General features: G+C 40.6%; 1 protein-coding gene across 6 annotated transcripts; it reads left to right on the top strand.

Annotated features, from left to right (window-relative positions):
• Positions 1-1963: 1963 nt before the first annotated feature.
• plppr2a (phospholipid phosphatase related 2a) lies at positions 1964-23577 on the top strand. Of its 6 annotated transcripts, none has more exons than XM_088437776.1 (8): positions 1964-2324; positions 5909-6022; positions 11434-11622; positions 14538-14658; positions 15583-15833; positions 16092-16268; positions 16858-16958; positions 18706-23577. In XM_088437776.1, the coding sequence occupies exons 2-8, from the start codon at positions 5954-5956 to the stop codon at positions 18812-18814; spliced, it is 1017 nt and encodes a 338-aa protein (XP_088293902.1). In that variant the 5' UTR covers positions 1964-2324; positions 5909-5953; the 3' UTR covers positions 18815-23577. The 6 variants fall into 6 exon arrangements, with proteins under 6 accessions (XP_088293902.1, XP_088293907.1, XP_088293906.1 ...); XM_088437781.1 differs by having other exon boundaries at positions 16858-16974; XM_088437780.1 differs by having other exon boundaries at positions 16858-16974; positions 18446-23577.
• The last annotated feature ends 3318 nt before the right edge of the window (positions 23578-26895 follow it).

Below are 26895 nucleotides of genomic sequence, written 5' to 3'. Positions count from 1 at the left end.
GGTGGGTGCAATAAATCTTAATGAGGGAGTCATAAAAGGGGTACACACAAAGTCTTGATGATCAAAATCTTCATATAATAAAACAAAAACACGACAAGATCATAACAACACCTTAGTGGTATTTGACATGCACATCCTTATTGTTGCTTAAGTGTTTTTCTATGGTTCTATTTTACAGGGCTTTTTATTCAGTTTTTTAAGAGTACAATATTGTTGCAATAGGAGGTATAGCAAAAATTTTGATCAACATATCAACACTGCAAAGCTTTTTATTTAATACCATTCTAAATGTAGGTGCTAGTTTTTGTCTAGTAGACATGTATTCTTAGTTTGAACACCATTAATTGTGTAGGAATGTGCTCATAGTAACTGAACCAAAATAATTAAGATGAAAATTTAATGTTAGTGCTAATAGAAAAGTTTCAGATGATGAAGTCTGTCCAAACCATAAAAGTTGCTGGGGTTGAACTGCTTTGGACATATGAATCAACCTGCTGGTTGTTAGTGTATTTCAGGACATTTGATCAAAGACAGCATAACTATTACACGAGTTTATTTTACGATTTTAACGATTCTGTTACTATCAACTTACACTAATCAACCAGCTGATAGTCATAAAGTAACCGATAGAGCTACTATATTTACTTGGTGTTAGTATCTACTACAGCAGAGAGGAAGGTAGCGGCAGCAAAATACAAGTTGAATATGGACAATAAGTACACAAGATGGATTTACACTCCGTACTTTCAGTTCGCCTAGACAAAGAAGAAGAATACACAGTAATCGTTCACCTAAACAGCAGTTCACTTTGCGAAATAGGACCAGTAATTTGACAAACCATTTAGAGCGGTGCCATAGTAAGGTGAAGTTGGCGAAAAGAAAGCACACGGAGAATTGCGCTCTCTTGTTGAGGGATGCACTTCAACCTAAAAAAAGCTAAGGAGATTAGTGGTGCAGTATGTTGTTCGTAAAAGATATGCTGCTGCTTCCAACAGTGGATTTACAGCATTCCGGAACCTTGTCAGCAAGATCCCTTCCGTAACTAGCAATAATGACATGATAACGTAATTTTTTTCTGTACACTTGCAATTAATAATAGTCTATCAATAGTTCTGGTCAATGCATATCAAGATGAAGCATACAAAACTCATGTTAAACATTACGTTAAACACAATAATGATGTGGGTTAGCTGCGAACGTTAACCCCAGCGAAACCATCTATTTTTGAAACATTTGTCCCTGAAATTGTGGAATGCAGTGTTTTACCTGTAGTTTCACCCACAGTATAAACAATGCATCACTATTTTGTGAAGCTAAGCAATAAAAGGATAAAAGTGCAAGTAAAGACTTTGTTTCTTGTCTTTAGAGGTTTACAATACAACCCTAACCCTAACCCTAATCCTAACCCCTAGAATGGCAAATCCACATTTCCTGTTATGGTGGTGAGAGTAATATAAAAGTAATGCATTAGTCGTGTAATGAATTGCATTTCAAATCCAGAAATATTGTAATATAACTTTGAAATGACAATTATAAGTCATAAATAATGCATTAGTTTGGAAGTAACTTGCCAACACCGGCCACTAAAGGGGCAGACCAATAGCCATGTATCATTAACCCACATGCAGCATAAGCCCAGCTAGAAGCAAGCCCTAAAAAAATCTTTTTTAAGCTCCCCACCTCCTTCCTAGTCTGCGGCATCACCTCTACTTTGCGCAACTGTTTGGGGCAGGTTCACGTCCCTTTTTTGGTTTCTCACGACATTCACCAGGGGCAAAGAAAGTCAGAGCGATGAGAGGAGGATGGAAAAGGCAGAGTGAGGAAGTATGGAGGGAGGAGGACTGGACAGTGGAAGACAAGGGGAGTAGCGAGGGAACACAAGCCCTGAATACAAATGAGCTGACACATATAATGCATTCCCTCCCTCGCGCGCCCTCTCGCTCACTCTTCCACATACAGTACGTGCATCCACGCTCTTACTCCTTCACAGACATGCTTTGCTTCTTCTCTCTTCATCTCTATGTGCTCTGTAGCCGGATCAGCCCAAATATTGCACGGGAGGTTATTTCAGCCACTTAAGTCCTTAGTCAACGCCGGCGTTTGGGGCAAGCGTATTATAGGATGGAGAGTGCGTGGACCGTGTGAGGTTTCGGAGGCTGCCGCACACCTTCTCCGGAGCGCGCGACGAGGAGAGGGTAGGAAGCGGAGGACGTGGCGAGAGATTTGTCACAGCACTTTTAAATCGTCGGCGTCTGATCAGACATGGTCGCCGCATAGGAATCTGCCGCCACGGCAACCGTCAGCCCAGCAACGAGGTACCCGTGGTAAGTAGGGAAAGAGGAGGGAGAACGGGGGGATAAACGCATGGATGGATGGTAGGAGTCCCTTTTTCAGGAGGGAGATATCTTAACAGCCATTTTGCCTCCGGTGTTGGAGAATGTGCTTTTGAAGGCACTATTTTGCATATTCAACACTCAAAGTGAGTAATGAGAGGATTTGTTAGTTGCGCGGTTCTTCCCATGATTCTCGAGTGTGCCTGTGCTTGTGCGTGATGTGATGGGAGGAGTGTCTCTGTGCTATCCAACATTTTGCAGTGGTACTCCTAAAACAATGCCCGATTGCACGGTACAATGTTAATCCTATTTGGCTGTTACCCTTTTGTTTGGTGGTAAAGGTGGAGGATTTGTTTGTTCACTTTGAACGCATTACTCAGGCTTGTGTGCAAGCGTGTGGATACGCTGACTGACTGGCAGCAATATTTTGAGCACAAAAGAAAGGCTGTATCATTGTGATTCATAAGGCGAGTCAACTTTATTTAGGGTCTATGGCGTCGGTTCTCAAATGAGGGTACGTGTACGCCCGGGGGTACGTCGAGGCACGTCATTGCGCATGCAGCGGGGTTTCTATAGGTAAAAGCGACTCTCATTTGATATTTTTTAATGCTGTGACAAGAACAAAAGATTTTTGTTTTCAATTCAAGAGCAAATCAATTGGAACATGCATGAAGGCCTTGCAGAATTTTGTTATCGTGACTCTTTCACAAAAGTTTATTTTAGTTTTACACGGAGGGGCATTGGTGACATTTCTATATAAAAAAATAAAATACAACCCAATATTACAATACTTTGTGTGCAACAATCGTTTTCACACATACAATTATTCTCATATTCATTTTCCAAGTACTGATTTACCTCTCATTTTACTCATGTCATTTCATACACAAGGCAACTTTAGGTTATACCTTTGTTTTATAACAAATATATGGACACAAATGCCTTAGTACGTTTTATTTTGAAGTTGTTCCTCGAAGCATGGTGCGACGTAACAGCTTTACTATTTTCCTACTGCAACCAATGCTCCCAACTCCTCATATAAAAACACAAAGTTGTTTTGACATGTTCAATGACCAGTTTCGGGTGCTAATAAATGACTTAATTACGTTGAAATTGACAGCATATGTTGCCAGTCTTTCCTTTATAGTTTTATCTAGCATAAATTAGCCGCTAGCTAGGAGCACGCCGCACACTTTGATGCTGACAACCTGACGCCATTGGCCTTTCGACTCATCACATTTTAACAACCGCGCTGACTCAAATGGGCTGTGTCGACCGGAAAGCGTGACTCTTGGACCAAAATTTATGGGCAGAGATTTGGCGATGGTGGAAAGTAGCGTTCTGCAAAGCAATTTAAATCCAGGGAAAAAATATGCTGATAAATGTTTGATTCATAATTGTTAATGTCCTTATAATTACTTTTCACCAAGCAGAATATGTTTTGTTTTTCTCCCTAACGCTAGATATTCAATTACAATTTTCTGTAGGGTTCTACACCAACATCACTATAATTTTGCACAATAATATAAAGCGGCATTCTGCAGCTAAGGGGGTCACATGCTCCTGTCCACTCGTGAATATTTAGTTTGTGGCATTGCTTGATATTTAGTGCACTGAAACAGAAGTGACCGACAAACAGTTGGCATTTTAATGCTGCATCGCTGCACCTTCTCTCATGTTACTGTTGCTCCATTATGCTTAAAATGAGAGCTGGATTGCATGGGGGGTGTTGATAGAGCACCAAAAAGCAAGCATGAGCTGCGCCAAATTCACGCATGTGTCATTGCAGTATTTTGCAAAATTGACTTTTGTATGTACTGTGTCTTGGGGCCTGCTGATGGGACTGCAGAGCCAGAAGAGAGGGCATATGCTTAGTCTGAAGTCCTTGGAGCAAAACGGGCCGCTGACATCCTGCCCTCCAAAATGCGTGCGCTTGAATCAACTAACTACTGCCGCGCTACTCAAAATCATGTTTTGGTTTTGTTCGTCTCATTCAGAGACATGTCTCTGTTGACAGTTTTTTCTGTTGACGCGATCGGATTAGGCTTCCATTTTCCTGCTGTTATCATATTAATAAGCATCTGGTCTGCACATATCCAAGAAATTTGGATACTGGCAAAAATAAACTTAATACTGAACGATGGTCGTCGGTTAACTCATTCAATCCCAAATGCATATTAATACGTCCTTAAAAAGTCAAGACTTTCAATCTCTTGTACTTTTTTACAGTGTTATGTTTTTGTTTTTGAGGGACTTAATATATAAGATCATGAACATAAATGCATTTACAGTGACAAAAACCTTCCTTTGGACGCCTTAAAGGCAAAACAAAATTATTGGAACAACCCGGAACGTCACCAGAGCACCATCTTGGAATTTATTAAACTATTATTATTCTGATTAGATAATCCCAGGCCATATGTCCCACAACAGTGCGTTTTTTTTTTTTTTTTTTTTTAAGATGATCAAAGTTTCTCCCACTCATCTCTGGCCACCAAAGCAGTTTTCCCAAACCACAAATGCTGCCACCAACACATCCATGTTCTTGAGCCCAAATTGCAAAAGAGATGTTCTTTGTGTCGCCTCCCACTGCAAGAGGAGGAGGAAAAATAACATTCCTTAACCAGGAAAAAAAGCTGTTAAAAAAAATACTCCTCCAGTTTTAGTCTCTTGTTTTGTCTTGAAGATTGAAGTTGTCATTGTGATGGAAGCAAGTGAAGTAGATGGATGCGATTCCTTACATTTTTCATTGTGTTTCTGGTTGCTCACCTGAGTCCTGGTTTGCACAGAAAATTGTTCTACTGACTACTAAAAGCTTGGCATCATGCCTTATTCATCCTGCAGGCTTTTCTTTTTCACTGGTGAAAGAAAAGCATTCAAGTTGTTCTGCACACCCGCCTCAGCACAGATTTGCTTATCACATTTTTAATGCATACATTTAAAAGTATGAGACTGGGTTTTAAAGACATTTTAGTGAGATCAACATGAAACTCCAAATTTCTTAAGATGATTGCTAACCATGGTCAAAAATGTTCTACTTTATGTCATTTTCTTTAGTACACTGTTGAAGTACTATATGTAAAGAATTAATGGGGAAAAAAAACACTAGGGAGCTGAAATTTCCGCAGATTGTGAAAACATGTCAAATTTCAAAATGCAACAATTCTGACATTTTTATGTGATTGCAGCCGGACGTGTGAGATTTTCTGCAGAAAATAATAATTGTCCAAATTTTGGACCATATAAAACCATTCAAATTACAATTTTTGAGATGCATTTTAATAGGATTTATCATTGGGATTTTTCTTGCAATTTTTGCAACATTTCATTGAGTGGCGGTCAAACTATGTCAACAGACAGAAAAAAATATCACGTGTGTATAGCTTGCAAAATGTGTGCACAAGGGTTCATGTTGGAATTATTTAATTCATTCATTCACTAACTGTGTCTGGAAACACAGCAGCCACTGAAAAGACGAAAATAATACTCATCACTGGTTGTAATATTGTGGAACGGAGGATTTTTTTTATAATGCAACTTAAAAAAAAGATTAATTTAATGTTCTTTACTTTCAGACCAGAGCTGAGACAAAAGAGGGTAAAAAAAACACACTGAGAGTCATGGCAGCGGAGGAGAAGCCAGGTGTGAAGAGCAGCAGCTCCATCGTCCCCTGTTTCCTGTTTGTGGAGGTAAGAAAAAAGTAGAATAATCAGTGAATGTTGAATTATTCAAAACCCGGAATTGCCGCTGTCACTTTTTGATGACATCATCTATTTTCGCTGAGCTTGCCTGTCACCTTTGCAATTACTAGCGTTGTCACTCAAGAAAAGCCATTTTTGCTTTAAGAATTGATTCTCTGGCTCCAATCTCGGTGCTACATCAATATTTCAAGGTGGGATGCGGAGTTTGGGACAGCTCGGCAAACATGCTCTGTGACAATTTCACTTGTGTCTCACATCCCTCCTTGCTGCAACAGCAGGGCTCGCTGAGGTGTTTCTTAAGTGGCTATAGTTGTTTTTTTCGCATGTCCAGTGTTCTTCAGCGTATGTGTGAACTGCATGTTTCATGGAGGTCGTTGTTGATGTTGCAGTGCAAAAACAGGAAAGGCCCAATATTTGTATACGCGATTTATAAACAGTTTTTCCAAATGATGTCCTTTTAAAGTAAAATAGAATATAACAGAGTCAAAATGAATACAATGCCTTTATTGTCATAGTACAGCTGGTATGTAATGAAATTGAGTTTAAGTTGTTTAAAATTTGTGCTCCCCTCGTGTCAGCCCTCATTAGTATGATTTTGTCCACCTGTTTGTGTTTACCTGACCTCTTTGTGTCTACCAATCAGCTTCCCCTGCCTCGTGTTCCTGTCCAGCTGTTGTGTGTTACCTGATTAGTGTTGAGTGTATTTAGCTCCCTGTTTAGGTTTGCTTTTGGTTGGATCATTGTCTTGTCTCTCGTCAAGTTGTGTCTACCTCACAGCTCGTGTTTTTTGCCATGTTACCCGCATGTCGGTATTTTGTAGTTTACTGTCCAGTTTTTCCACATTCTGTTTTTGCATTCCATTAAAAAATTGCTCATCTTGCGCATTTCCTGTCTCTGAGTCTCCCTGCACTTTTGTCCACAATCCCCATTATCATGCCGGCGTTTTTCACAGCCTCCCCGGCCCTTGACAGAAGGCATAGCAGGGCCATCATTAAATGAATATTATACAGGTATATTTGAATTATTCTCATAATGTTTTACTGTTTAACATGTCATGGTAGAGCTTTGTTGTGGACCCAAAAGCAGGGAGCGAGATGAAAATAAGGCAGAGATGCAAGATGCTCTGAACTAAAAAAAAATATAAAGTAACAACTAGTAAGTGTACTGGAGAAAACACGAAATCAAAAAATCAACAAAGTGGTGATTATCCTGGGAAAAAAGATAGTAATGATTGCATGAAGTGATAGTGTATGGACCTCCACCTACATCCCCGACTAGCAGAAACTAATTGTTACCTTGCTGGAGATCTATAAAGCCTCACATCTCTGTTCACTCTCCTCGTGAGTAAAAAGAGTTCAAGCCACTTGTCTTCCTTCTTTGTTTTGTTTATGAAATATTCCAAATTGAATGAACCTGACAATATGGACCAGGTCTGGACGTGTTTTTGTATTACATTCCCTAAATGTGTGGATGCATTTTAAGCGATCTTTACCTGAAAAGGTCCACCCTCCGGGGAGGCACTAAGATACGAGAGCACCACTGATCGACTGCACCCTTGTGAGCACGGGATACTCTGGGCCCTCTGGCTATAATACACTCTGAACGCTCTCTATTAGACCACTCTGCCATGTGCCTTCCACTCATAATCCCCTCAGCCCTCGGGTCTGAGTCAATTCCCTTGCCTATGTGTGAGTGTGCCTGTGTTTGGGGAGATTATTAAAGACTTTCTGTTATTACTGAGATGGAGACATCTAAGAAAGAGGAAATAGTCCTAAAGCGAAATCTGTAACTTAGATTCGAATTTGATGTTTTTGGAGTAAACATGGGAGTGATGGAGAGTTAGGAGAGGCACAATGCAGCATTTGTTTGTTACTGGGTTTTGATTCAGTATTATCCAGACAGATGAGGTTCGACAACAACCTTTGTAAATATGTAACAGTCACCTCTTTGCTATGTCTACAGTAGAGTTACTTGAGAAATGTGATCATACAGCAGAAGGGTTCAAAACCATGCAGATTCATGGCAGCCTGCCAACGTTTTCTCGTGCGTGGGTGAATCACACTTTGGATGTTTTGCATGGATATCACGGGAATCATAATGCGACTCTTTCGCGATCGGCTGAAATTCAGGTCAGATTAGATGAAGGAGAGTGAGTGGCTGATATGGAGTTTACAAGAAATCTTTGGCGTTTGATAGTCAGGCCTTTTGAAGACAAGGACACCATTTAATTCAGGTTATCCAGCCATTTTATGAACAGCATCACTCTTCTTCAATTTCGACAGATTGTCTAAAATACAGAAGTCGAAAATACTTTTCTATATTATGTATTTATTTGAAAATATAAGTAGAATTCTTTTACGTGCAGTGTACCTTGCATAATTGCATGTAACTTTATACTTGAGATATATGCGGGACGCAACAACGTTTGACTGGACGTCATATATCATATCAGTCAAATTTTAAATCATCTCTTGTTGTGGTATTAGAAACTAACACTTGTCTTGCAATTCACTTAAAGGGTACACCTGATAAGCCAAGACGTTTATTTATATATTTTTTTACACTAAGGATTTAATGGGATATAGTATGCCGGGAAATCCTGATTCAAATCACTCATTTTTCATGTTCGGCCCCAAATGTTTCTGTGGTTTATTCTTGCCTTATCTTTATTTATTCTTGTCTTATCGGGGTGGAAAGGAATATAGACAGGTTGTACTGCAACCATTTCTTGCGTTCATGTATCACAAACGATATACTTTTGATTACAAGACGTGAAAGTATTTATTCTGAAGATTTTCTAACAATTATTTTGTGGTAATAAAGTACTGTATATTATTATACCCTGGCTTTAGAACGGGAAAATCGATGTACTGTAAATACATGCGAGTACAATGCCACCACTAGATGGCACTGCTGCTACATCGCAGACGTTCATTTGTATGCCACAAAGCATTTGATACATGACGCACTGAGTTGACAAAACATACAGGAACATTGTACAATAACACTATATCAAAATGTTTATGGTGTTATAACCTGCTGATCTAAATCAGTTTTTTTTCTTCAAAAGACACCGCATCAAATATTAACGAAAGATTAAAATAAAACGGTAATTTTTACGTTTAACAATGAATGGTGACAACCGCTGACTCTTGCAGTTTTTTGTGCATAAGGTATTGTGTTTTTTTTTTAGTGTGAATGACAAGGGAAAATTTATCTTCAGGCATTATGAATAAAAATGAAAGCAAAATGTATTGATTTTTTTTTCACAGAGTTTGGTCTTAAAAAAAACGAATATTTTATTTGGATGGAACTCTAACTGTCTAATTGAACCTGTATTACTTTCCCTCAGGAATAAAGCTATCACTCTAATCCCTCATTCTGTGCGAAGTCAGTCAGCGGGGAGCCTTTTATATTTTTAAAGTGACAAATCAGGCTTCAATGCAGGCCAACGAGCTTGTCCAGGTCCTGCTGAGAAGCTCTAATTAGCAGTGACCGCCTGTCAGTATCTTGTTCGCACAATGTGGCCTACATCCCCGTGATAGGAATCTTCCTTTTGGATGATGTGTTGTGACAACTGTGCTTTTCACAAATTGTTGGAAGGTACACAAAAGGAACAGCAAAGGTTTCGGAATATAAAAGTGGGATTGTAAGGTTTGGTGTATGTGAGAGCAATATTGTGCGAGTGGGTGTATTTTTTTTTTTTTTGTCAATGTAGAATACAAAGACTCACTGTAAAAACAATATGCTTCAAGATCAATACTGTTTCAAGATTACAGAGTAACACAAAGCTAGCACAGTATTTCCATATGCATTCTGCTCAATTAAGATTTTTGTTTTGCTTGTTGCAATTCACTTTTGCACCCGGGGCAGTAAACAGTCACGGCTGAACTCGGTTTGAACCCAAACACACAACTCCACGAAGCAAAGTTCAAACAATAAAATGGGGAATGAAAAAAGTTCAATCTGGAATTTTAGGAAAATGATGTCATTGATGACCACTCATGTCTGCACAACTAATACACATACAAGAAAAATCTATGCATATGTTTATATTTAGTTGTCCTATTGGAATTTGGGCAATTTTTTTACATATGTTCATGGAGTCAAAAAAAAGCGATTCCTCTTACAACAAAAACAAAATGTTTAACCCTAACAAAGACTAACACTACTTGATTTTGAAAAGAAATATTTCTTGTGATTGACAACAGCTTTGAAGCTTTTGTGCCTGGTGACATAAGAAGCATAAAAAAAAAAAAAACCTCAACCTGTTCCTCCCTTCTTTTGTCTTTTTGTCTCTCCCAACCCTACCTTAGTGCTTGAGCTTCTTCCTATACTTTGTAATCCGTCATGCTACTCAGGTGCAGCGAGGCATGTACGGATCGTCGCCCTCTTGATGGAAAGCATGCCGCAAAAAGCTCTGCATCACTGTGTCTCTCTTCTCTGAACGCTCCATCCATGAAACACAAAGCAGCTCCTTTATATTACACAACTTTAACAGCATACTGCAAGGTCACGCTTTGACCTCCATTAGAAGACAAATGGAAACGAAAACACAAGTAAAAGCGGTTTATGTTATCTGTCTTGTAAGATTGTTGCAAGTATATTTATTGAGATTCAGTTTTCTTTGTGATAAAGTGTGGTACAGATTATTTAAAAAAAAAATGTTTTGTTTCTATACTTTTAACCCTTGTGCAGGATTTTGATCATTTTTATGCCATGTATTTCCACGTCATTCTCGCAGTGTGTTAGCCAAGTGAGAAACACTCCTGGCGTCATGTTGAATTTTGACCTGTTGTCACCATCTGGGTGAAATTTCAGCTTCTTTCAATGCATTTATTCAGGGCGAAAGAGGGCAGGAGAACAGTCATATTTATTTGAAGTGCTTCCATGATTTTTGCAGGTTTGTTTGTTTATTTTATTTAAAGAGTGCGCCATGAAGTTCCTTCAAGTCCCCCCAGGGGTACAAGTAGTAGTAGAGAACCAGTGATGTAGCATATAGTACACTATCCAACCTCAAGAGTAAACATCTTGATCATTCTTGGATTTCTTCTGTTCTGAAACAGTCAGTACATTCCTATGTTTTAATTTTTTCCCATGTTCCTCCCCTGATGAGGGGAAAAAAAAAACCCTCCGGCATCACGTTTCCTATCTCTTTCATGTCCTTATCTTTTTATACGTGCGCTCTCTCTCTCGCTTTCTTCTCAGCCCGTAATCTGGATCCAAACACTTGACATCTCACTGTGTAGCAGATATTTTCCCATGCATCTCCTCATTGCTAAGGGGAGCTGGGACTGGACTGGTCCAGCTTCCTCTCTCCCCCCTCCTCCATCTCCTCCACCTCTCGCTCTCCTCCCGTCCTCTCGTTTGCTAACGGAGTGATGATGTTCTATTTCCAGCTGGTGATCATGGCCGGGACCGTTCTCCTGGCTTACTACTTCGAGTTCACCGACACCTTCCCCGTGCACATCCAAGGGTTCTTCTGCTATGACAAAACTTTCTCCAAGCCCTACCCTGGACCGGACAACACCAGCAAGATTCCCCCCGTCCTCATCTACTCGCTTGTCACTGCCGTTCCCACCTTTACGGTAAGGGCTTGACTTATTTATGAATGTGTGCGAAAAGCAAAATCAGCAAGTGGGCGCGCGTCTATTAATAAAATATGAGAGTGAAGAAAAGCGCTTTGATGGACAGTGAAGCTGTCAATCATTGCCGAGTACCATACTGGGAGACGTTTGTTTCCACTGTGAGAATTATTTCTGGTATTTGCTGCACTATAGATATAGCCAGCAGATTGGTGAACTGCATGGAAGTGACACCCTCCCCCTCAACCCTGACAAGCAGGTGTGTGTGTGTGTGTGTGTGTGTGCGTAGGCGCGCATGTGTCTGCAATGGGAATGGGCAGGCTGACTCAGGAACACTCCAAAAGATAAAAAAAATAAATAAATAAATACGTTCCAGCACTCCAAAATCAAAGCTCTCTTGGTAGGGCATTGAAAAGAGACAATATACACAAAGGAAAGCAATTTAGAGGGAGTGCACGCGCAGTGTTTCGAGGGGAGCCATTTTTAATACCAAGCAAAACAGTGAACATGGAATTTCAAAGCTGAAAAGGATGACAATATAAGATCACGACGCATATTTTTTTCATTTTTCTATTTGCAAATATTAGTAGTCGTACTTTATCGTGCGATGAAACACTTTAGTAGAACTGATGTCATAAATATGAAATACGCCTTGATGTTTTTAATGGGGTTTCGTTTAATAGTTTGTACTTAGTTAGTAGAGTAGTTTAAAATGATCTAATTAATAGTACTGCAGTAATAATAGTGTAATATAATTGTAATGAAATTTTACTGTTTATTCCCACACTGGATGAAAACAATTTTAATTTTACAAGAGCGGGAATTTCATAGGTGTGTACAAGCTGTTTTCTCAAAGGTACAATTCAAGTTAATTAGAAAACGCGGGACTAAGAATGCGCTTTAGAAAGAGGAAGTAACATTTATTTCCGATTTGGTGGTCGGTGTTCTTGTTCTTGCCTCATTTAGTCTCATGGTTATATTTGCATCTTTCAGGAATTATTTAATGAAATTTCATAATGGGCAGCATTATTGCATGTGCTGCCCATGGGAATTAAAAATTGTTACAACCTACATGCACTGTAAAGATTAATAACCGGCTACAGACATATAAGCAAAACTGCAGCATTCATAATTAGAAATGAATCCAGGAGTTGACCCATTTCAATGATCCTTCAAGGTCGTCCAAGCTTCGGTGCTCTTCTCGTTCTTGAGCAAGATCAGGGGTCCGCAACCTGCGGCTCCGGGGCCGCATGTGTCTCTTTCGTCCTTATGTTGCGGCTCACCTCGGTATGGGAGGCGAAACAAGTGACGCATTTGAATTACAATGAAGTTTGCGTAATTGGGTGATAGGGCGACATCTATAGGATGCGTTTGGTGTGACGGGACACAAAACGTGACGCGAGACAGCCAATCAGTTTCAAGAAGGTAAAAACAGGAAACAAAAATACAGTGCGGACTTCTAGATTAGAAAGACACATTTTCAAAGTAAAATATAACTGATCATTAAAAAATTCAAGCACATTCAAGCGGCCTTCCAGATTAAAAGTAGATATTTCAAAATACGATAACACAAGTGAATAATACAAACTGGAGCGCTTGAAGAATTCTTAAGACGGAATAAATCTCATTTTACTGCCCCGGTTTGGACAGATTCAGACGTTGGTTTGGACAGCTTGCTTCTTTTCATGAAAATTCAAACGACCTTGGCTAACAAAAGCTGCTGTAAGCAACTCCTTTAGCTGAGGAATGTCTGAGGCAATGTGCTGAAGAGTGCTCACAAGTGACGGCATAGTACTTTGATTATCGTACATATTCTGGCGCTCACCCAGCTCCATGCACGGAGTGTCCCAGTGGACGCTATGCAGTCTTTGAATTACCTCTTAAGTTGATCCAGAGTGCGATGTTGCCCTTTATAGCTCTAACGATGCAAAAGATCAAACCCACCTTTCGGTTTTAATTTTGTGCTGGTAATATTATTTAGATGGTTGCCAAGGAACACCCTCAAGGGTTTTGTTTCACTAATGGGCAGAACGAAAAATGTAGGCATGCAATGGCAAGGCTACTGTAGGTTTTTATTAACTTGGCTGGACCTGCGAGGAAATGTCCTTATTGTAATTGTCCCCGGACTCTCGGTGTCTTTCAGTGTCTTGTCCCCCACATTCACGACTAAATAAAAGTGTCTTTGAGCACCATACTGAATGAAACCCCAGTTTCCTCTGATGTTGTGCTATCAGTAAGTTCATTAGGAGGAGGTGGATGGATGTTGTTAATATTGAATTGAGAAGTGTACAGTATGAACCACAATAACATCTCATTTAACCCCTTGGAGAAATTTGGACCCAACTCGGGCTTTTTGATGTGTGATATCAAAGAAACATGATGACTTCCAATATGCCTCACAGCATTACCATTAGCCCATGTCAGGCTCATTTACTGCCATTCAAAATTTGAAATATGGTCAATATAGCAATAGAATTTTTCGTGTTGACACCCCAAAATCACCAGGTGGCGCTAGCGGCAATTATAAATAGATAAATAAATAAATAAATAAATAAATATATACAGTATAAGCAGCCAATCACGGGTTGTCTTGACGATGATTGAGGAACTGCTCTCCTATTTAAACACCAGCATACCATGAAAATGGCAGAATGCCATGGCAGATGGTATGAATGCTAGATTACTTGAGCATCAGCCAAAAAAACTGAAATAATAAATGAAGCCGCCCTAAAGCATATCTGAAATTACACTGAACAAATTAGTGTCATCATCATTGATGTTAGCCTGAAAAATTCACATTTGTTGATATGACATTAATGAATGTGTTCAGTGCATTCAAGAGCATGATGCATTCCACATGTAAAAGAACTACAAATAGTAATTTAATTTCGTTTGATTTGGTTTGTTTTTGTCTGCAGATTCTTTTTGGGGAACTGTGTGCTTTCTTCACCAAGGCAGAAGGAACACAAGAGAAGACCATTGTCACTGCAGACTGCTGCTACTTCAACCCCCTCCTGAGACGCATCATACGCTTCTTAGGTGAAACGCCATTTTCTAATTCCACCGCCTTCACGCTTTGTAATTTCATTTTGCTGAGTTGGAGAACTCAAAAAAGAGAAAAGAGAACAATTTAACATGAACGATAATGGCTGAAGACGTTCTAAAGTTTGCCAGCCGTACCGAGAAAGTATATAAGCATTTCAGTAACAAAATACATTGAGAAATTAGCATGCACATTCGAATATTTAAAGGTGAAAGCGTGCTTACATTTTCACACCCAAAACTGATAATAAGGTGTCGGTGGTATTCTGAGCGGCAAGATATCACCTGATCCATCAAAGATTTTTTAATTTGTTTCGCTCTCTTCTCGGCTAGAATTAAACTAACTCTGATGCTCTGCTACCTCACCCCCATGTGGTCCATTTTGGATAATGTCACTGCATTTTTTTTATTTTTGAGTTTTTGAGCAGGGCTGTTGGGCCACAAGTACAATGGAATACACAGAAGAACATGTTGAAAAGGCCAATCAATGCTTCAAAATAAACCTTAACATACCAAATAATGTATAAACATGACATGGCTTTTATTCTGAAGTTTCTCCCGGAAGTACCGTCTTTTCCGCACTATAAGGCGCACCTGATTATAAGGCGCACCATCACCTTTTTAAAAAAAAAAATTAGGCTTTTAGATGCGCCTTATAGTGTGGAAAATACGGTATATCAAATAGCCCAGTAATAACATGCACATTTCCAGCCTGTGATAAGCCACAAGACTAAAGTTTTCCCTTCTCCAATAATTTCATATATGTTTGAACTGTACAGGGTCATCAAAATACACGATAATCACCCAAGAATAATCAGATTTAGGCATGGATTTGTAAAACAAACCCCCTCCAAATCACTTATAAACTAGCATTAAAAACCTCCCGTGCTTATTTGTTTCCCTCTATTCACCTCCATCCAGGTGTGTACGCCTTTGGCCTATTTACCACAACCATCTTCGCCAACGCCGGGCAGGTGGTGACAGGAAACCAGACTCCCCACTTCCTCTCAGCATGCCGACCAAACTACACAGTCCTGGGCTGCCAGTCTAACACGCAATACATCACGGAGCGCCGGGCCTGCACCGGCAACCCTTTCATTGTCATGTCCGCGCGTAAATCCTTCCCATCCAAGGACGCGGCGCTCAGCGTCTACTCTGCCGTGTACACGGTGGTAAGTCCGTGCACGCTCGAGCTGGTGCTTCTGTAAAAAAGGGCTGTAAAACCTACGCTATCAATCTCAGCTCCCTGATTAGGGATGATGTTTTCCCGTTGACCCTTTCGGTATGATTTACCTCAACCGTACATCCTGGCGAGAAAATAAATGTGCATTTCGGCTTTAACCTTTAGCCGGGTGGAGCAAATCCTGCTGTCTTTCGTCAAATGCAATTGGCTGGTTGTCACACTCGGCGTTGCTGTGGCTTTTCTTCAGATGTATGTGACGCTGGTGTTCAAGACCAAAGGTACGCGTCTGACGAAGCCCACCGTCAGCTTCACCTTGCTGTGTCTGGCGATGATCGTAGGCGTGGTCAGGGTAGCTGAATATCGCAACCACTGGGCCGATGTCCTGGCGGGATTCTTCACCGGAGGAGCTATTGCAGTTTTTCTGGTAATGGGAGACAACTGAAGTATTTTGAGAACGTACGTGTTTTCTAGAGATCGACCGATTATCGGGGCTGATGTTTGGAAATTTGACGTGTATCGTATCGGCCTTTTTTTTTTTAAATCCGACTGGCCGATATGAAGAAATCGATGATTCAACGGGATCGTTTTCTTTTTTTTCAAATAATGCTATGAAAATAGTTTCTATATTGTTATATGATTGTTGTGTTTCGCTGGATGATTACAGTTTGTGTAAAGGAAAGATCTCGCCGATAGAGGTACTTCCGGTTATGCCGACGACGCATTTCCGTTTCTTTTGCCGATGACGTGTTTCCGGCTTTGCGCTCTTATTTTCTATTTGTGTGGTTGAATAAACATGCTGTAGGCATTTCAATGAAGTTCAGTGTTTGAATTATTCAATTTTTTACGCCAAACTTTTACCGCAAATGAACATCGGCTCCAAATTTCGGTTATTGGCCTCGGTATCGGTCCTGAAAACCCCACATGGGTCGATCTCTAGTGTTTTCATTGTAGTACGTTTTTCAAGCGCTCTCTAACTCTTCCCCTAGGTAACTTGTGTGATTAACAACTTCCAGCAGATACACCCCAGGCCTTGTGCGCAACTACCCCAGCGCCCCGAGTCAACGCTGGGTATGCCCATGGTGACGCTGCCCTGTGTTGAAAGTCCACTAGAAAAGTTAAGTGGCCCTCAGGTAAGGGCCGGGGCATGCTTACACACCCCGAAGACCGTCTGTGATGAACGCTGTCACGTTTATACCTAAATCTTCTGTCCTCCTTTTTTCCCCCAAAACCAAACACACAAGCATGCGTAAAGGCCCCAACTGCACTCAGCAACAAAAAAAACAAAAGGCGAATGAATACTTTAAATCTGTGCACGTGCACGTTGTGCAGTCGGCTGATAAGAGAACAGCTGGGATTTGTTCTACTGGCGTGAAATGTGCTGTGGTTACATTTCAACAAGGGAATGGAACAAATTCTATTGTGTGTTTTGTTTGGGACGGACTGTTTACCCTCACTCTAGTCTTATTCATGTATACATACAGAAAGTCACGATGTGTTTGTTGTGAGTCAGCAGTTTGCCCTACAAACCTTGCGGTGTAATTTAGCATTGTGGTCAAATGAAAAGCAGTTGGCTGTAGACGTCTGCTTCCCAATGCTACGACGTACAAAGCAGTTTTACGGAAGAGGCACCATGTCTTTGGCTATATTTACATGGGTAGGATATATTTTCTGAAGGCGTTTTTAGCACTTTTACACATACGTCAAGCATCCATCTTTTACATCAGGCCTATCGCCACAAGTCGATAACTGCTTAGCATGTAACGAACCAAAATCAAGTTAGTCCATCTAGATATGTGATCCGATTATCTTTTATGAAATCAAACCGATTTGGTTTGATGTCGCTGCTGATTTGTTGTTTCTATGCATTAATATCGTTCAAATAGTTTGGGTTTCGGAGAGCTTTTACATCTTGAATCTCTCATTTAACTCAATTTTTTTGTACGGCGTATTGTCATCGGGCAGGAAGTGTTCACTTTTTAGCTAGCTAGTAAGCATTATATTAAACTGTTAGGCAGTTAGTCTATGAGAGCTACCTCGTGTTTATCAAGGCCTTTGTCAATTCTTTGCTAATGGCCTCTTATGAATAAAATTGGACACCGGGTAGACCGTAGAATCCTTTCTGTGTTATCTTAGTACTAAGCTAGCTAGTACGCGAACGGATTCAGAAGTTCACAAAGTGAAAGATACGGCAACATTTGTAATATTTTTTAACGCATTCAAGATAAGATGATTTACATTATCATTCTTGGCGCCGTCATGAATTAGAATTGAGCCGTCTGAGAAGTCAAATTCACTAGCACGGCTATTTGTTTGCACTCGTAACCAGCATTCGCTTGCGCATGACAACGGTCGACCCTTTTCTCAGGGTTTTATTGGCTGGATGTTGTTTTAAAGCTTCTCCGTTGTCGCGCCGCCAGTGTAAAAACAGCCTTCAGAACGACTTCCCAGTGACGTGAATATAGCCAGCGTGTTTGAAAAATACCTTGTGCCCTTTGTGGTCTGTCACCTGTTCTAACCCTTACCTGATTGCCTATTTTCCTCTGTCTCCCACCTTGCCTCTCTCCTCTCAATCTGTTCCCTTTGTCCCTCACTCTCAACCAGCATCCGGCACTTTGCTCTTCACCACCACTCTACAACGCCTACGTCCAACCATTCTAACCAACTCGTCTTTTGCGCTCTGGCCTCACTTTTCCTCCCTTCCTTTGTTCTCACGTTTCTGCTCTGTAGCTACATGGAAACGGTCACAAAAACATCCTCTCACACCCCTGCGCATCTCTCTTTATTATCCTTCTCTTGGTTTTCTTCTCCCACTCCGCCTCCTCCACCCTCTCCTCTTTCTCACTCCTCTCTTTCCCCTGCAGACTCCGCGGGGATCTCCGTTCCCCGAGATCACATGACCATCAGCCCTATCGGTTCCCCGCCAAACCCGATGTCCTCATACTGTCTCGCTCCATTTCCAGCGAAGTCTAGACCAGCCGGAACAGCACTCGCCTCACTGTGCCGCGCATTCAGCCGGGCGCTACTCCACGCTGCACCGCTCCTATTCCACGCAGGTCTAGACCGCTGATACGCGATTGAAAAGTACACTCCTTCCTGTTGAACCCCCGCCCCGCCCAAACTACCCGGGAACCGATAGGTGAGACTTTCTCAAAGACTTTCTCTTTGTCTGGAACCCCCGGCGAAGAGCCAGGACATTCACTTTTCTTTTTCAATAATCTTTTTTTGCCGTCTTTCTACTTTTTGATATGAAATCATATGAATCTCACGTTTTTCAACCGGTGTGCTTTGTTGGGAAAGACACGACAGACTGTGACCACAAAGAATGTCCATATGTCCATACCGATGAAAATGTTTGCTGCTGGTTTACCATAAAAAACAGGAAAAAAAGTTTGACAAAAATACTGCGTGGACACATATGTTAGCTTCTGTGTAGATCCACACTTGATCTTTTCACTCCTATTTTCTTTATCGTTACTTTCATGCATGCAGTGCCTCAAAGCTATGTGACACGCACATATACACAGACACACACACACACTGTAGGTTGGAGTCGCTATACTCTATTCAGCGCACCTTGAGGTTTACTCGGATCAAAGGATCCATTTGTGGTCTCTCGGCAGACAGGAGACAAAAGCAAACAGGATTAAAGAGGGAACATCTTCACATGGCAATAGGCGTCATGTTCCTCAGATGGAGGCGGTTTGCCACAAACTCATGTAAAGTGCGTATAGGCGCGACGAGAAGAAGGCCGTACTCAACACACTTTTGAATCATCAAACAGACAAATAAAGGCTAACACAATCATGGCTCAAAATGCCCAAATGTAAATGCCCAATGTCAACTTTTTGTTTGAGTGGTTGAAGGAGAAAGTGCTATCCTGGATACCGCATTTTCCGCAGTATAAGGCGCACATTCAATGAGTGGCCCATTTTAAAACTATTTCCATATATAAGGCACACCGCATTATAAGGCGCATAGAATAGAAGCTACAGTAGTGGCTGAGGTTGCGTTATGCATCCACTAGATGGAGCTAAAGGGAATTTCAACTGATGATAGTTATATAAGGCACACTGTCAGCGTTTGAGAAAATAAAAGGCTTTTAGGTGTGCCTTATAGTGCGGAAAATACAGTAATTTATTTCTGAGCATATTTGCAACTACTGGAATTCAACTGTTGCACACATTGATGAACAAATGGGACAAATTAGAGTAGTTACACTCCCTTGTGATTTAAGTCAGGAAAAAAAGAAGTAACTGGTTGAGTTGAGTGCCTTTGTGTAATGTGTCTCCTAAGTTATTCAAGACAAAGAAAAGGACTGTTTTGGACTGAAATTTTGGTAAGACAAGCTAACAGCGAGCTCAACTTCCATTCCTCTTTCTAGTTTTACAATTTGTACTCTACATAAGCCTGGAGCCAACATTTTCGGCTGACAAACCTGTTCGAACTGGATGGCAACAAATACAGTATGTTCCAATGTATTTGCGAATTATTTGCATATCTCGTATTTGCATATTTAATGGATAAATGCAGTTGTAAAAAATTGCATTTGGCCTACGTTACACCCATACATTTGAAAGTTAAGTTGGTAAACATTTTATTATTCATTGTTTTGTTATTATGTTTGCAGTAGTAAATAGTAAGTAAATACACATGGGCAACGGAAACTATGCACTGAAGACATATGACTAAAACCCTATATATATATATATATATATATATATATATATATATATATATATATATATATACTGTATATGTGTGTGTATGTTTGCTGACTTTGACTTGCCCATCTATCTTTCCCATCTATCATTTTTTTTCAACCGCTTTGCGTCTTTTGACCACATTTTCACAATCCATATTGCACAACTCCTATATGCTTTTAAATCAACATTTTGTTGTGTAATGTTTCCCTCTGGTGGAGGCGGCAGACGCACATATATAATACACACGTGCACATTTCGATTTGTAGATTCTTATGCAGTTTTTATTGTCCACACGTTTTTACACTGAATGATGTAAAATATTGTACATAGTTTATTTATTTCTTTTTTGTATTGAGAGTCGTCTTTTTAGGCAAACGTCAATCCCTTGATTGGGGGAAAAAAATCAAACATTATTTGGGTTAGCATGAGAGTGTTGCGCCAACTGATTTGAATATTTCGGCAGGACCATATGACCATGCTTACGTCTCAAATTAACTGTTTATTGTACAAAACGGGGAGTAGAGAAAAACAAAAACACCCCCAAAACCTAAAAAAATTACACTTGACAGATATTTCCAAGTGAGCCACAGGGCAGAAAGCTAGCTTAAAAGACAAGATATGGAGACTTGGATTTTAATATTTCTTTTCTATTATTATTATTTTTAATCTTAGTGAGGAATTTAGCTCTATCAATGATTGCATATGTGACCTGTAAAAACAAAACTAATGGTAGGACGACAAACATTTGATGGCACGTGCTATTGCAATACTTACTTTCATTCCAATGCAATGCAATTTGAATGTTTGGGATACTCATATATATATATATATATATATATATATATATATATATATATATATATATATATATATTGGAGGCTCCATGAACTCTCATGTACAAACTTTTTGTCAGACTCCTCGCATTTGCAGCATGATAACCCACCATCATCGTTTTCCATAATTGCTACCATGAAGCAGAAATGCCTTATGAGTAGTGTGTAACGTTATGGTCAACAACAGCACATCATACGTGAAACGTGTGTTCCTATTTTGGGCGCGCAGTTAATATTTGTGCACCGTGTGTCAATGTGTGCTGTATGAGAGTAACTTTTTCAATGTCAATACAAAAGAAAGGCCTAAGGAAAAAACTAAAGAGGTGATCAGGTTTTATTTTTCCCAGGTTCAACCATCAGCGTGACAGTTTACTTTCCTGTAAAGTAATGCCTGTTCTTGTGAAGAACAAACATTTGACTGAAAAGTGAAGAGAAAGCACCCGTGTCGCTCAGAACTGCAACGCCGAGCGCCACGCATTTCCATTCTTCAAATCGTGTTGCAGCAAACTGTCCGTTTTGTAAGAATTGTGTGGAGAGACAATAAATGGATATCGCAATAATAGAAACTCAGTGACCTCTTTTTTAAATATCTCTCGGTAAAGGTCTTACATCGAATCTCATTATGCGTGCTCGTTTCATTGAGTGTGAAAACTTTTTACTTTTTTTTTCTAAAAAACAAAATGTTATTGCTATGACATGCATTGTGCAATACTTTCTTAATAAACAGACCTGGGGTCCAATTGGTACTACAAGATATGTAGATGACGATCTGATGATGAAGATACATATTTATATTATTATTAATGATGATTTGATGTGTATCACATTATTAATAATTCGAATTTTGCTTTCTTTGTTTTTATTCCTTTAAAATTGTATTTATATTACTGCTTTGCCATTAGATCCATCTGTCCACCAACTTAAGGCGCTTATTCTCACGAGGGTCGCGGGCTTGCTAGTGTTTATCCCAGTAGTATGTAGTAGTAGTAAAATTGACTTCAAATGTACGTGTAATGACAAAATATCACAATAATAATACAAATTCAGCAGCACTATAAATTGACAAAAATCAGTCATGCTCCTGGCATATGCTTGCATTTGCAGGTTGTATCCAAAAGATGCCGCTGTTTATCATGTATATCGCTTGTTGAAAGTGAATATTTCTTGCATGAAGAGAATTCCCAACTCGTGTCATGAAATGAAAGGAAATATTTTTGTATGCTGGACGTAAATGCACCTGTGATTGAAAAGAGCCATTTTCCAAATGACAGTTATGATCAATGGCTCGTGCATCAAATACTGGATCTGTATATTATTTTTCAGACTGCACTCTCAAGGATCAACACCTTGAGCTGGAGTCTTTCTGATTTAAGGAACATACTGCAAAGTAAATTGTAGAGAAAGTCTTCTAGGAGGTGTCGCCGGCTTTAATTGCAGCCTGCTCGATTCTCCAGACTGCAGAGATGCACCTGCAATTCCTAAAAACCTCACTGAGTATAGAAGACCACCAAGCATCCAGAGGGGATTCAAAGGATGGTGCTGTTTCCTTGGTTGTATGCCACCTGCAGCGTCGTTCAGTTTTTTTTTTTTTTCTATTTACTTATTTATTTTTGGGCTCATTAGTGTGGGCAGTACAACAGCCTCTGTTACTTCGCAAGGAATGTTAATTGTATGAAGATCTTTGCTGCATTCCAATTACACGGCCTTGCTGGTAAACGGAGCCATTTTTATTCAAGCAACATTCTCGACTTTGGTTTCCAGGTAAATCAATGGAACTGATGATTCAATTGTGGCGCAATGTGGAGTGATTTTGCAGGTTGCTTGCCCACGATTTTAATTGTAGTTTTAAAAAAATGTTATTTTAAACATTTACATTCTGGAATTACGGTACTGTGTCATTTTTTTCTGGCGGATGGAACCAGCCAGAGGAGTAGCTTACAGGATCTTTTGTTAACCAAGGTTGCGCCACACTATTTTCATTAAAAGAAGCAAGCAGACCGAACCAACGTCTGAATCCATCCGTGTCTACAAACAGCTACATTTGGATGAGATTTATTCAGTGTTAAGGATCCTTCTCTCACTCCATTTTTTATTGTTTACTTGCCTGTGTAAGCCTATTTTGAAATATCAGTTTTTAAACTAGAAGGCCGCGCCGTATTTCCTGTTTCCCCTCACGTCGTTCGATGTGGCCCATGAAAGCAAAACATGTCAATTTGCAAAACTGAGTTCCAAAATTTGAACTTGTCATGCATAATAAATAATAAAGTTGAGGTTTTGCAATATTTTGGGGTTTGTTTTGTTACTTAACCTCAAGAATAAATCAACAAGCTGTTCTGCTTTACTTCCAAGCCATCAATTCGTCCTGTAATAATACTATAAGACGATTTCAAATGGACTTGATTTACTCATCATATCAGCCTGATGAGGGAAATTGTACCTACAAAGTGACAAAAATGAGTTTGACACCCCTGATTTAGAAAAAAAAGTTTAAAATCAGTTCTGAATTGAATCATACACCCCCAAATAAGAATCAAACCAAATCGTGAGACGGTCAAAGCACCCTGCAGGTGCATGACCCCCCCCCCCCCCACCCCTCTTTGAGGCCCGGCTCCAAAGGGGACTCCAATGAGCAGTTTCTATTGTTGGATCATACAATATTTTAAACTAAACGTTAGATTTTAGAGCCCTATAGCAGGCCCATCACTAACAATGATGATCTGCTGTTGCCATGGCAATTGAAAATACACTTTTTTTGTTATCTACAGTCACTGCATGCCCTTGTCCTTGAATCATAAGGATTTTTTTAGGAATTTCAAATATTCCATCTTACAACAACATGGAATACATCCAAACAGCTGACTGTTTTCAAGAGGAAATTGGAATGACAAATATTAATGAGGAAAAAACTGAACGACAACAAAGGCAGATAATCTTTAGTTGAGTGCACATTTCAGCTGTTTGTGTGGGACTGCGTGCACCGAGGAGTGCGCAGCTCTCATAAACACCATACAGAGCAAAACAATTGGTATTTTTTCACAGGTACACTGCCTTCCTTTTAATACTCCAGAATTTATATACACAGGCCACAAAATGAAATCTTGAAAGCCCGTAGCGCACCTTTTGGAGGAAATATGTCATATAACTGTAGCAAAATAGCACACATTGAACAAGGCCCCGAGCTTGATTCACATTTGCAACTGGGCTGCGACAAGAGAGAAATGGAGGCGACTGCTTTTCTTGCTGGCATTTCGAAACACTAATCTTGTAATTTAAGTTTGGATTTATTAGTTAAATGCTGTTATTCTGCATTTAATATTATCTTAGTAATAAAAAAGCGGATCGCTGGGTAAGATGTGGGAGCTCCTTTGTGCTGTTAAACTCATAAGCAATCATGACACAGTATAATTCTTTGGTTTGGACAACCATCAGTCAGTGGCAGATTGTTTTGTCTAGTACAGTTGTTCTCAACATGTTTTCTGTGACGTACCCCCTGTGAAATTAGTTTTCAGCCAAGTACCCCTGAACCAATAACAATAAATATACCTCCTTGCAATGAGGAAAAGCTTTGCTATACATATCCACAAAATATCTTGTAATAATCACACATAGAAAGACACGTGTACTTGTTTACGGCCATGTTGTTTTTAAGGTGGGAACCTTTATGTAAATTAGGGACTTCTAAGATCAAATGAAAAGAGAGGGTTTGATGGGGTGGCTTCAGATCGCGGTAGAATTGACTTGTACAGTCCTTCTCCGTTCTCCTCATGCATGAGAGAGAAAAAAGGCCTTCTTTCTTTCTTTGTGTATAGTTTCTCACCGACGTCCAACAGGTGAACCTGCCACCAGTGCAAAGCATTTTAGGGTTAAAAAAAAAAGACTTTTGAACCTTTCAAACTCCCTTTGCATTGGTCCAAAAAATGAATTAACATAAAATGTCAGACCCGAGGAGAAGTTATTTGTGGACACACGACACATCAAGTGAGTAGAGGACTCCCACGCCCAATCCTAAATTCCATTGCTCTTATTGTCTTCTTTTTCTGAGAGATGCAGGGCCTGTGTTTTAAAAGCAGGTGCTGTTGGTTTGGGCCATCAGTTTCCCCCTGACAGTTTGGAGGCGAGGAGCAGTCGGCTGAGGCGTTCCACTGAGGAAGTAGCACATGTCATCATTGTGGTTAAGTGGCGGAGAGGAGGAGAGACATGCTGGATGAGTCATGATGGGATAGACAGAGACGTAGAAGGCAGGGAGGCGCGTGTGTGTGTGTGTGTGTGTGTGTGTGTGTACGGGCCATTATTACTTTCTCCACACATCTTTACCCTCTATTGTCCATTATTTCCACTAATGCAGGCTTTGCTCTTGTTCCATTACATGCACAAACACACATACGTGTATGCAGCTCACACGCGCACAGATTCCAGCTCAATATTAATTTAGTTAGATTATAATTGTCCAGGCAGAACTAAAGACTGACACGAAGAAATTACACATAACCGTGAGTTATTGATTTTGTGTTGGGTGCAGCGGGTGTGAAATAAATTGAAAGTATTACTGCAGCACAGAGCCAAGTGTGCTGTGTCGACAAGAACATAATGTATACCGCTTAAAAGGTGCCTCTAACATGGCTGGCAATTACAGTTGCCTGTTGAAAAGCAGGGAGATTCAATCAGGCAAAGTTGAGACTCATATCAGTGGTGGAGACGGGGTTAATTAGCATATTTGGCTCCGACCAAGCGCAGAGGAAGTTGAAGGATAATGTTTGTTGCCATACACAGGGGCAGTGTCCAGCCATAATGTTGTCATTAACTATTGATCACACGGGCAGGCTGCTAGTCCTCTCATAGCATCGGCGCTGTCTCCTCCAGCGTATGTGCGGCATCCACTCCGCCTTTCTCCTCCTCCTCGCTTTGCTTTATTCAAGCATCCAGGAAAAATCTGTCAGCCTCCCCTCTCGGTACCGCGGCGCCACCTCCCCTCCCCGTCCCCGTCAAGTATCTTCACGCTTGCGTTCCACTCTTGCGGCCCCTGCTCCTTCCTCTCAGCATCCCCATTCACATGTAGCTCATCTCTGTCTTCATCCTCTCCTTCTTTCTTCCTTTCTTTCCATCGCTCGAATCCAAGCGCGAGGCAACGGGCACGCACCCATCGCCGTCCCCGACGGCGGCGGCGGCGGCGGCGGCGGCGGCGGCGGCGGCGGCGGCACCCTCCCTGACACACACAGCCCTTCGCTCCTTGCATTATCTTTGCCGGAAATTGCATTTCCAGCACAGCCTGGGCCCCATTATGAAGAGGGAGCGACATGCTGTAACCTTTTTAAAAAGCCATTAGTGATGCACCTGCCCCTCCCCCTCCCTCCTTCCCAGCACCCATCCTCGAGACACCCCCTCAACCGAACCTCACCCTTTGTGCACAGATCCTCAAGCCCCCTTCTTCCTGGTTTTACCCTTCCTGACCCCTCCCCATCCTCACGGCTGCTGTAATGTTATTAGCCCGATACCACAACCATTATTCAGCCAGCGC

This window comes from Hippichthys cyanospilos, chromosome 16 (assembly GCF_059441005.1).
Source record: "Hippichthys cyanospilos isolate Australia breed blue-spotted pipefish chromosome 16, RoL_Hcya_1.0, whole genome shotgun sequence".
Taxonomy (NCBI): domain Eukaryota; kingdom Metazoa; phylum Chordata; class Actinopteri; order Syngnathiformes; family Syngnathidae; genus Hippichthys; species Hippichthys cyanospilos.
This window is presented reverse-complemented; position numbering and strand designations above follow the sequence as displayed.

What these genes read in the sequence shown, in the direction of transcription:
- plppr2a (XM_088437775.1), top strand. Translation starts at nt 5,954, where the DNA reads ATGGCAGCGGAGGAGAAGCCAGGTGTGAAGAGCAGCAGCTCCATCGTC. An exon ending in CCTGTTTCCTGTTTGTGGAG is followed by an intron (nt 6,023 to 11,433) that starts GTAAGAAAAAAG and finishes TTCTATTTCCAG; the next exon opens with CTGGTGATCATGGCCGGGAC. An exon ending in ACTCTGCCGTGTACACGGTG is followed by an intron (nt 15,834 to 16,091) that starts GTAAGTCCGTGC and finishes GCTTTTCTTCAG; the next exon opens with ATGTATGTGACGCTGGTGTT.